The sequence below is a fragment of the Amphiura filiformis genome, chromosome 7 (assembly GCF_039555335.1).
Source record: "Amphiura filiformis chromosome 7, Afil_fr2py, whole genome shotgun sequence".
Lineage (NCBI taxonomy): Eukaryota > Metazoa > Echinodermata > Ophiuroidea > Amphilepidida > Amphiuridae > Amphiura > Amphiura filiformis.
In genome coordinates, this window is record NC_092634.1 from 19333723 (window position 1) to 19346958 (window position 13236).

Sequence of the window (13236 nt, forward strand, 5' to 3'; positions counted from 1 at the left end):
AATTTGAAGAAATAATAAGTATACTCTTAGAATGGAATCAATTTGGATTCATGGCATGTTGTATCAAATGCATACATTTTAAGATACAACATAGTTATCATAAAACATAAAATGTTGGACACCAAAGAACATGTATCAGGCACAATGTGTGTATTAACATGAGACTGCAGATACATCAAGAATTGTAAATATATGTTTAACAAAGTTATCAATATGGAACCAACAATCAATCCATGATTCATATTTTAACATACTGGATGCAGGGTATGTATCAACATTATTCTTATATAGGCCTTTGTATATTAACATGCACAGGATTTATAGATACATGGGATTTATAGATACAACATAATTTTTTGGATTCATATATCAGACCCAATGAATCAACATGCATGGATTTGAAGATACAACAACTATCATATAACATATCATATAACAAGAAAAAAAAAGATACCTTATTAGTACCAACATGAATTCTTGTATCATGACATTTCATATAGATTGAATTTGTAAAGATACATCATACATATCATATGATATTATTCATACACCAGGTATACAACAGAGTCGTGAATGGTATAAATTCAACAACGAATCAGCAAAGATATCATTTGATGGAATGAACATGGATTTACATGATCAAGTACATTGCATATAATAATGTACAAGAATTGTAGATATAACATATCATATTTAACCAACACGATGATTTATACATCGGGCACAATTGTACTGTATTATAACATCATACAGCAATTAGTAAAACCATCAGTGAGATCACCATTTATGGAATCAACATGAACTCATATCAGTCATATTGTATAATTTTTTCACAGAACATGCTTATTTAGAACAATAATATTGCTATTTCATGATATTATTTATAGCAACATACATTGAATTTGAAGAAATATACATCATATATCATCAGTATGGAAGAAATGATTGCTCCATAGAAGTATAACTGAGAGGTATCATGCATAGCAAACATAAAAAAATCCATGTATCAGACATACCAGAGAAAACATTTACACCTGATACATTGGGCCCAAAATCATGAACCTGTGGTGATAGTGAACATGGATTTAAATAAATACCACATAATTTTTGGAACCAACATATATTCATACATGAGTTTTAAAGAATATAACAACATACACTAAATTGAATAATACATCAAAGATACCACGATGGAATCAATTGGATTCATATGCCAGACACATTGAATCACCATGCATGGATTTGAAGATACAACAACTATCATATAACATATCATATAACAAAAAAAGATACCTTTTTAGGACCAACATGAATTCTTGTATCATGACATTTCATCTAGATTGAATTTGTAACCTGCAAAAACGCAATATGAAAGCTGCATTGAATTCCTTGTCTTTAGCAGGAATTGATACGGTATCTACTACCTTAGAATGGTGTTGCTTATACATGATGGCACATCCAGATATCCAGCAGATGATTCAGGAAGAAATGGATTCAGTTGTTGGCCGTAATCGGCTTCCACGGCTTTCCGATCAAAACAATCTGCCATACACCAGAGCTGCTTTGTTGGAGATACAACGCCATGCGACACTAGCACTACTCCTTGATTTTCATGCGGCTGGTAATGAGACATCACTTTCTGGGTACCATATTCCGAAAGGAGCGACAATCATTTCAAACGCTTACGCCGTGATGAGAGACCCGACTGCATTTCCAGAACCAGACCATTTCAGACCTGAAAGGTTCATTGATGAAAATGGACAGTATTTTGAAAAGAGCGGTGTTATTCCTTTTGGACTCGGTAAGTATTGTCGAAATGACTTTATTTTATTTTATTGCATTATACTATCATGCACTTGCATGTATTTGATACTTTGATAATTACAAAATATTAATGATTATGTTTACCTATCAACAGGTATAACATGTTTAATGGATTGTTTGTGTTTCGTATCGTTTCAACAGGTCGTCGCATGTGTCCAGGGGAAAACATTGCCAAAATGGAGCTATATGTCATTTTCACCCATCTCCATCACCGATTTTCACTTGTCAAACCAGACGACGTGGCACGTGTAACCTTTGAAGGAACATACGGAGGAGTTTTTACTCCAAAGCCATTCACGGCTATATTTCTTCCCCGGGGGGTCACTCCCATTGTGGCCTGTACACCATCCGCGATAATGAAAACGTGTAAAAAGGGTAGTTTTTCGTGGGTAAACACGATACGCGCGTAACGCGTTTAGGGTGTCAAAAACATGAAATAAAAAAAAAAAGGGTAGCAAAATTGCAATTGCTAATACGCGGAAATGAAATTTAGGGTATGAAATTTGATGCAAGGAATAAAATCCCTGTTTAGGGTATTGTTTTAGCCAAGGGTTAAATCCTTGTTTAGGGTGCTTTTCAAAAGTTTCCAGCCGCCGCATTCTTCATTAACTTGTGGAATACATCAAAAGAGATATATTCCACAAGTTAATGAAAAATGCGGCTGGAAATTTGATGAATTATGGGTTTATTACTCAGAAAATCAAAATGGCAAATGAGAAACATGTAAGAATGACTTAGGCATTTAGCGTAGCAGGCTGACGATATGGCAGTTTAGTTGGGAGACGAGGTTTCACACATGCAGAAAAGTATTTTGGCCTATTATACCGTCGTTTTATCTTTTCAGTTTCTGTTTCCGTATCCGTATCCGTTTTTGTAAGTCATTGTTATTCAGAAGTAGTAGCCTCCCAGGTGTGACCAATCTTTTATTCTAGCCTTTTGAAGCTCGTGAATTTCAGTTTTCGTTTTGGTAAGTTATGTTAATTTTTGACATAAAACCTTGAGATGAGAGGTTGGGTGTTAATCTAGACAAAAGAAAAGTCTAAATTTTTCGGTCCTAAATTCGCGGTAAATTGTACGGCTTCAATTGACTTGTGTTTGGTGTATATACACTTACGCCTAGGCGTAAGTAGCTCGTAAAAATAGTCTTGCATTGAAATATATACTAACCATGTTGCCAAGTTATAAGCAAAAGTCTTTCAAACGAGCGTCTGAAATCAACGGGCTGCAACGTTCATTGTTCTATTGTGTCTTATTAGAGCGCTGACATATTGGAAAATGTTGCCAATCAATATTCATGAGAGTGTACATTCAACGTCCAGTTTTCGAAATTGGGTGACTTGTGCTTGGCAGGTGCGAAATACATCTGACTGGGCTCTTTAATTACGTAATGCACAACGGCATTGATGTCATCGAATAGCTGCTTAGTGCTGTTATGTGTTAAGTTTCTATAATAATTATTATTACATTTATTTTCCTTTCTTTTCTTTCTCTGTACTGATTCTTTACTAGGCCTACACTAACTTTATCACTCCCTCGCTCTCCTTCACTCTCTTCACTCTCTTCCCCCTCTTTCTTTCTCTCACTCTCCCTGTTCATTCTCCATATCCCTCCTATACCCTCTTCCTCCCTTATCCCCTCTCAAGACTTCTCACAGGGAGAAGCTGAGCCTCCCCCACCCCCTTTGGGTACGCCGATATTTCTATGCCAATCTCATTCTTAAAATAAAATTAAATGGACATTTGAAAAAAAAAAAAAACCTTCATAGGCCTATATTTATACTTACATGTATATGTAGCGATTACCATTATAGAGTACTATAGAAATGTGGACCCGGCAGCCTTCACATTCTGATGTGTAATCGATCAGCTGGAGCATTCAATTTATTTAAATAAAGCGCCTGAAATCAGGTGGGTGATAAAAAGATTATATCGACAACTTAAGCCTCCTTTATAGACTTCAGGCCCGCACAAGCCCACATTTGGGATACGTGAGTACAATGGTACCACTTTACACATGACTGCCCTTACACATGACTGTATTGTGGTCACTTTATTTATACTCGCCTGTTGTGTAAAGCGTTAATATGATGCCAGATCAGTGACCAATTTAATGGCGGAACCCCTTTGTTTGAAACAATGGTACCACTTTTATGAATAGCCTGTCGCAATTTCTAATCGGCATCAAAGGAACCAAGCATTAAATCATCTATTGCTACTTACACCACATTTCGCCATAATTCATTCTAGAAACGCTTGCTGTTAGAATAAGAAAAATTTTAATGCTAAATTATTGCACATTCCAGGGAAGCGTGGTTACCGTTTTGAAATAACCGAGTGAGAGGGTTTTCAAGAAAATATTTTTCCTGTCAAAACTGAAGCATCCTCTGTATAAGAGAACATATGAATATTAACTGCACATCATATATAACGATTCGTGATACCCAATTGTGGCACATTTGATGTCGTTTATGAGGCAGAGAATTTTTTTTTAATTGAGCAAGAATAAGGATAGAAAAAACGTTGAAAATTCTATGTATAAATAACATTAGACCCGGCATAAGATTACTGTTTCGTTTTGATGGTAATATAATCTTTTATTTCCTGAAAAAACATTTGGGGTCTAAAATGCATTTTTTATGTAATTGAGAAAAACATCGAACGACATACAAGAAAAATGGTAGGTTCCTCTATAGTATTTTACTGACCATGGAAATGTACTGATACCGTGCGAGCACATGCCAAAATCGATATAATGTATTGTCCATATAGACGCGCATTTATCATGTTTATTGTCGGATTAACAACAATTGAGCGCTATTAATACACATTAATGTTTTTAGGGAAATAAAATTCAAAAATATGGTACGTTTTCTGCTTTTGCTTGTCACGTGGTAGGCCTATATTGAAGTTGCGATTATATCTTCAAATAAGTTTCAAATGGATTCCATCAAGACAAGTAGCCGAGTGGTCTAAGGCGCTAGGCTCATAGAGCATATCCAAAGCGGCGAGGTGCGCCGTGAGTTCGAACCCCGCCTCTGCCAAACTTTAAAAGAAGTAAAATTGAAATTAAATTTTAACTTTTTAAAAATTTCATATTGGGGAAATGTGACTGGGAGAATTTATGTATGGCGTGGAGTGGTGTGATTGCTACTCTACGACTATTGAAAGCTCTTTGTCTGAAATAGCCAAATATCTCCCAATGAGGCGCGTACAAGTGGCGATTTGGTAATCATGTTTTATATTGAAATGGAATACAAAAGAATTGCATTGGAGCAAAGATTATTTATTCTTTTCATTCGTAACAATGGCAAGCTAATCTGATAATTGGTTGGGCCTGTATGCAAGACACGGGTTTATTTTAAATGTTTATTTTTGCAGAGCTTATTTTCAGTCATGGATCATACTGATAAATTTCGCAAGGGAGGGAGAGGGACGGGATACTTGAGACTGAACAAGTGAGAGTGGGAGGGGGGGAGGAAGAAAGAGAGGAGAGGGAGAGACGGATAGACTAGAAAGAGAAGAACTCGAGAGGAGAGAGTAGGGACCGGGGAGGGAGTGGGGAGACTGATCACAGGGGGGGGGCAAGAGGAAGCAAAATAGGGAGATAGACATTGATACGAGGCACAGTGTCGACCAAGGGGGTGACACTAAATTCACGGTTGTTCTATTAGCAACGCAATACCTATGAAAAATTCCGCTGGTTTACTATCTAGAAAGTGAGGCCAGTTATCGATCCGTTATGAATAATTCATGTTCGACCCCTTGGATCATGTTAATTGATATTGGCAAAATAACAACGTTGTTAGTTTTGCGAACTTTGCCTGTTCAATGAGAGTATAGCGCGCCCCAATACATCTGGGCACAAACCAGGCGAAAACGATCCAGTTTAATGAAATGGCGGACGGATATTCCCATCGGGCACCAGTGATATGTTTTTTCAAAGAAAGTCTACTAATTTGATATGAAATGACATTTTGCAATAGCAAAGTCAAAATTAGGACTTGCGGTCAATAATATGAAGGAAATACGTGACAGAGGCAAGGTGTGAAACACAAGTAGTATTTGAAGTTAAAATAACCTTTGATACCCGACCTGACCTTCCATAGCTTTCCATCATGGCGCCTTATTCGTTTTATGTATTTCTATATGCTCTCAAGTAAAATAAAATACCAAACTGCACTAAGCAGACAGAATGTTACTTGGCTCCCAGCATGAATTATTGATTTTATACGGAGGTAAAGAAATACACAGTTGCCTGCAAGCCGTGCACCATACTCAAAATACTTCGGTAAATCTGAATAATGGTCACATGTAGACATATCACGTGTTCGGGAAATCACGTGGCAACATTTTAAGATTTCAGACTTGTTTACTAGTTAAATTGTCATTTGTACTATTGATTATTTATCTTTGTTAATTAATATTAATTAATATATCTTTTAAATGCTGATAAATCGTGGTTGGCTGCCCATATTATATGTTAAATTCAATGTTTTATGAATATAATTCTACCACGCAGAGGGGGTCACACAGCATAATTTCACACTACACGATTTAGCTAGATTTGGAGCTCTGCATTTCAAATTCACGTCAATTTTAAAGTTTATACACTTAATATATTTAATATAATACTTATTTTTTGTTATAACAAACTGGAACACGAAATATACTAGCTTATTACCTATACAGAAAGGGATTTATACACATTCACTCAGCAATTTGACATGCCTGGCGCATGTCAAATTGCTGAGTGAATACGTCTGGGCGCAAATTTAAATAACAATATGCTATTTACATATGAATGCGGCTTCATGCTAATTTCTAGCGCCGCTTCCAGGCCTATTCCGTGTGTCGACTTCCTATACGATAAATATAAATTTAATATTCCGTTGGTGAGCGACGGGCGACTGGTATTTCACCGAACGCAAGAAAAGGAGTTCTATCTGATTGGCTAGCAATCGATCGCTTAGGTCGCTTAGTAGTCAACTACAAACTCAAAACTGAGTTTGTATTCAATTCGATTGAAATCGATATTCTATTATTGGCTTAGATAAAGAGAGTGATAGTGTGTCAATAATGTACATTGTATTGCAGCTGGATTTTACATGGATTCTTTTATATAAATTTTTTCTCAAAGAGTTTAATATGATCACAATTTTTACTCAGGATTTCAAATTTTTTACCCGCAAATGTAATTCAAATTGTATATTTTGTGTGTGTCTTATCATGTGCAATTTTTTGCTTTAATATTTAATTCTGATTGTTTTATATGTGTATTTTTATATTGTAATTTATTGTATGTAATTTGGCCCACGGGCCACGAATTTGCAATAAAAAATATCAATCAAAATCAAATCTACAAATTCACCAGTTGGTTTATGAACATCGTCATTAAATAGGTTAATGTTAAAATCACCCATTATATATAGAAGCTTATTTTCCTGACCCGTTATTTTACATAATACAGCATCAACATACTTATTAAACTCAACAATGTTTTGGTCAGGTGGTCTATAAACTACACCAACTACAATGTTTTGCGAATTACTTTTTTCAATTTCTATAAACAACGATTCAGTATACTTCAGCTGATTTAGATCATTAATATCATGTCTAACATTATAAGCAATATTTTCGTCAACATACATAGATACACCACCGCCTCTCTTGTCATTTCTATTACACAATTCGAGGTTGTATCCTCTTAGATGATAGTAATCATGAGGCTTTTCGTTCAACCAAGTTTCAACCAGTCCAATGCTTTGAAAGTTGACATCAATTTCTGAGAGTAACTCCTTTAGTGCATCGAAATTTTTAGTCAAACTTCTTACGTTACTACAAAGTAAGGATAAATTACTGCTTTTGATACCAGCTGCTTCTTTTAGGTTATCGGTGGAAAAGTATTGTGTGTTGTTATTACAATCATTTACTTCAAATGCATCACTCTTGTCTAGAGGATTATACTTCATGTTTTCAAAATGAGATTTCAGATATTCAGTATCAGCCGACATATCCTCAAAGCACCTGTACAATTCAAGTTGGAATTCACGCTCATCAGTAAAGTGATTAAAAGGCAGTGCCAGATTTTCATTACAACTAGAACAATGCCAATATTCGGTATAGTCATTACTTCTGAACTCCTTTGCAGATAGGTCACTGCAACATTTGTGAACATATTTGTTTACATAATTTGCATATTAACTTTCTATGATTTCTTTTTACAAGATGGGAACATATAGCACATAAACAAGACATAAAAATATGAAAACAACAAAAGGAACTAATTATAAAGCAATAACCTAGATATGCTGTAAACACAGCAAAATATTAGGGTTACACTTAGATATTACTTGGCTTGCGTATGCCATTATAATGAACATATTTATCAAACACAGTTTGCATATTAAGATAGCAATGAACATATTTATCAAACACAGTTTGCATATTAAGATAGCTACATACTCAATGTGATAGATGACCAACTTATGGAATAAACATAATATATTCATATAATCAGTCGCATTGGAAATACAAACATTCATGAATTTGAAAATACAGAAAATCATTAATGGAATCAACATGGATTCATATGTCAAGAACATTGTGTATCATTGTTCATAAACATATGAGAATTTCTAGCTACAAAAGATACATTTTTTTAAAGAACCAACATGGATTCACATATTAAGCACGGTAAGTATTACACCGGTATTACATTCATTAGCTTGCAAAAATAGCATAGATATCATTTATAGAAACTACCAAAATGGGCTTATCATGCACATTGGAACATTACATCAACATGCATGGAATTATAAAGATAAATCACGTGGAAGAACATTATATTCATACATATATATGTTTAATGAATATAACAACATACATTAATTTGAAGAAATAATAAGGATACTCAAATTGAATCAATTTGAATTCATGGCATATTGTATCACATGTATATATGCATTTTAAGATACAGCAATAATTATCATATAACATAAAAGGTTGGACACCAAAGTACATATATCAGGCACAATGTGTGTATTAACATGAGACTGCAGATACAACAAGAATTGTAAACACATGTTTAACAAAGTTATCAGTGTGGTATGCATGTACCAACAATCAACCTATGATTTGTAATTTAACATAGGCCTACTGAGTGCAGGGTATGTATCAACATATCAATATTCTTATATAGGCCATTGTATATACATCGGATTTATAGATACAACATACTTTGTTGGAACCAACATAATTTATAATTATACATCAGGTTTAAAGAATATAACAACATACATTAAATTGAATAATGCATCAATGACACCATAATGGAATCAATTTAGATTCATACACCAGACACATTGAATCAGCATGCATGGATTTGAAGATACAACAACTATCATATAACATAGAATGTTTGACACTCTGGAACAGATATCAGGCACATTGAGTTGATCAACAGTATTAACATTACATTAATACATTAATTTGAAGAAATAATAAGTATACTCTTAGAATGGAATCAATTTGGATTCATGGCATGTTGTATCAAATGCATACATTTTAAGATACAACATAGTTATCATAAAACATAAAATGTTGGACACCAAAGAACATGTATCAGGCACAATGTGTGTATTAACATGAGACTGCAGATACATCAAGAATTGTAAATATATGTTTAACAAAGTTATCAATATGGAACCAACAATCAATCCATGATTCATATTTTAACATACTGGATGCAGGGTATGTATCAACATTATTCTTATATAGGCCTTTGTATATTAACATGCACAGGATTTATAGATACATGGGATTTATAGATACAACATAATTTTTTGGATTCATATATCAGACCCAATGAATCAACATGCATGGATTTGAAGATACAACAACTATCATATAACATATCATATAACAAGAAAGAAAAAAGATACCTTATTAGTACCAACATGAATTCTTGTATCATGACATTTCATATAGATTGAATTTGTAAAGATACATCATACATATCATATGATATTATTCATACACCAGGTATACAACAGAGTCGTGAATGGTATAAATTCAACAACGAATCAGCAAAGATATCATTTGATGGAATGAACATGGATTTACATGATCAAGTACATTGCATATAATAATGTACAAGAATTGTAGATATAACATATCATATTTAACCAACACGATGATTTATACATCGGGCACAATTGTACTGTATTATAACATCATACAGCAATTAGTAAAACCATCAGTGAGATCACCATTTATGGAATCAACATGAACTCATATCAGTCATATTGTATAATTTTTTCACAGAACATGCTTATTTAGAACAATAATATTGCTATTTCATGATATTATTTATAGCAACATACATTGAATTTGAAGAAATATACATCATATATCATCAGTATGGAAGAAATGATTGCTCCATAGAAGTATAACTGAGAGGTATCATGCATAGCAAACATAAAAAAATCCATGTATCAGACATACCAGAGAAAACATTTACACCTGATACATTGGGCCCAAAATCATGAACCTGTGGTGATAGTGAACATGGATTTAAATAAATACCACATAATTTTTGGAACCAACATATATTCATACATGAGTTTTAAAGAATATAACAACATACACTAAATTGAATAATACATCAAAGATACCACGATGGAATCAATTGGATTCATATGCCAGACACATTGAATCACCATGCATGGATTTGAAGATACAACAACTATCATATAACATATCATATAACAAAAAAGATACCTTTTAGGACCAACATGAATTCTTGTATCATGACATTTCATCTAGATTGAATTTGTAACCTGCAAAAACGCAATATGAAAGCTGCATTGAATTCCTTGTCTTTAGCAGGAATTGATACGGTATCTACTACCTTAGAATGGTGTTGCTTATACATGATGGCACATCCAGATATCCAGCAGATGATTCAGGAAGAAATGGATTCAGTTGTTGGCCGTAATCGGCTTCCACGGCTTTCCGATCAAAACAATCTGCCATACACCAGAGCTGCTTTGTTGGAGATACAACGCCATGCGACACTAGCACTACTCCTTGATTTTCATGCGGCTGGTAATGAGACATCACTTTCTGGGTACCATATTCCGAAAGGAGCGACAATCATTTCAAACGCTTACGCCGTGATGAGAGACCCGACTGCATTTCCAGAACCAGACCATTTCAGACCTGAAAGGTTCATTGATGAAAATGGACAGTATTTTGAAAAGAGCGGTGTTATTCCTTTTGGACTCGGTAAGTATTGTCGAAATGACTTTATTTTATTTTATTGCATTATACTATCATGCACTTGCATGTATTTGATACTTTGATAATTACAAAATATTAATGATTATGTTTACCTATCAACAGGTATAACATGTTTAATGGATTGTTTGTGTTTCGTATCGTTTCAACAGGTCGTCGCATGTGTCCAGGGAAAACATTGCCAAAATGGAGCTATATGTCATTTTCACCCATCTCCATCACCGATTTTCACTTGTCAAACCAGACGACGTGGCACGTGTAACCTTTGAAGGAACATACGGAGGAGTTTTTACTCCAAAGCCATTCACGGCTATATTTCTTCCCCGGGGGGGTCACTCCCATTGTGGCCTGTACACCATCCGCGATAATGAAAACGTGTAAAAGGGTAGTTTTTCGTGGGTAAACACGATACGCGCGTAACGCGTTTAGGGTGTCAAAAACATAAAAATATTGGAAAAAGGGTAGCAAAATTGCAATTGCTAATACGCGGAAATGAAATTTAGGGTATGAAATTTGATGCAAGGAATAAAATCCCTGTTTAGGGTATTGTTTTAGCCAAGGGTTAAATCCTTGTTTAGGGTGCTTTTCAAAAGTTTCCAGCCGCCGCATTCTTCATTAACTTGTGGAATACATCAAAAGAGATATATTCCACAAGTTAATGAAAAAATGCGGCTGGAAATTTGATGAATTATGGGTTTATTACTCAGAAAATCAAAATGGCAAATGAGAAACATGTAAGAATGACTTAGGCATTTAGCGTAGCAGGCTGACGATATGGCAGTTTAGTTGGGAGACGAGGTTTCACACATGCAGAAAAGTATTTTGGCCTATTATACCGTCGTTTTATCTTTTCAGTTTCTGTTTCCGTATCCGTATCCGTTTTTGTAAGTCATTGTTATTCAGAAGTAGTAGCCTCCCAGGTGTGACCAATCTTTTATTCTAGCCTTTTGAAGCTCGTGAATTTCAGTTTTCGTTTTGGTAAGTTATGTTAATTTTTGACATAAAACCTTGAGATGAGAGGTTGGGTGTTAATCTAGACAAAAGAAAAGTCTAAATTTTTCGGTCCTAAATTCGCGGTAAATTGTACGGCTTCAATTGACTTGTGTTTGGTGTATATACACTTACGCCTAGGCGTAAGTAGCTCGTAAAAATAGTCTTGCATTGAAATATATACTAACCATGTTGCCAAGTTATAAGCAAAAGTCTTTCAAACGAGCGTCTGAAATCAACGGGCTGCAACGTTCATTGTTCTATTGTGTCTTATTAGAGCGCTGACATATTGGAAAATGTTGCCAATCAATATTCATGAGAGTGTACATTCAACGTCCAGTTTTCGAAATTGGGTGACTTGTGCTTGGCAGGTGCGAAATACATCTGACTGGGCTCTTTAATTACGTAATGCACAACGGCATTGATGTCATCGAATAGCTGCTTAGTGCTGTTATGTGTTAAGTTTCTATAATAATTATTATTACATTTATTTTCCTTTCTTTTCTTTCTCTGTACTGATTCTTTACTAGGCCTACACTAACTTTATCACTCCCTCGCTCTCCTTCACTCTCTTCACTCTCTTCCCCCTCTTTCTTTCTCTCACTCTCCCTGTTCATTCTCCATATCCCTCCTATACCCTCTTCCTCCCTTATCCCTCTCAAGACTTCTCACAGGGAGAAGCTGAGCCTCCCCCACCCCCTTTGGGTACGCCGATATTTCTATGCCAATCTCATTCTTAAAATAAAATTAAATGGACATTTGAAAAAAAAAAAAAACCTTCATAGGCCTATATTTATACTTACATGTATATGTAGCGATTACCATTATAGAGTACTATAGAAATGTGGACCCGGCAGCCTTCACATTCTGATGTGTAATCGATCAGCTGGAGCATTCAATTTATTTAAATAAAGCGCCTGAAATCAGGTGGGTGATAAAAAGATTATATCGACAACTTAAGCCTCCTTTATAGACTTCAGGCCCGCACAAGCCCACATTTGGGATACGTGAGTACAATGGTACCACTTTACACATGACTGCCCTTACACATGACTGTATTGTGGTCACTTTATTTATACTCGCCTGTTGTGTAAAGCGTTAATATGATGCCAGATCAGTGACCAAT

The 13236-nt window shown here is 34.9% G+C and overlaps 2 protein-coding genes across 2 annotated transcripts; both read left to right on the top strand.

Annotated features, from left to right (window-relative positions):
• The first annotated feature begins 1368 nt into the window (after positions 1-1368).
• On the top strand, positions 1369-9967 carry LOC140157697 (cytochrome P450 2U1-like). Its single transcript, XM_072180937.1, has 2 exons — positions 1369-1801; positions 9864-9967. The coding sequence occupies exons 1-2, from the start codon at positions 1369-1371 to the stop codon at positions 9965-9967; spliced, it is 537 nt and encodes a 178-aa protein (XP_072037038.1).
• Positions 9968-10675: 708 nt separating this feature from the next.
• Positions 10676-11382, top strand: LOC140157699 (cytochrome P450 2U1-like). Its single transcript, XM_072180939.1, has 2 exons — positions 10676-11108; positions 11273-11382. The coding sequence occupies exons 1-2, from the start codon at positions 10676-10678 to the stop codon at positions 11380-11382; spliced, it is 543 nt and encodes a 180-aa protein (XP_072037040.1).
• The last annotated feature ends 1854 nt before the right edge of the window (positions 11383-13236 follow it).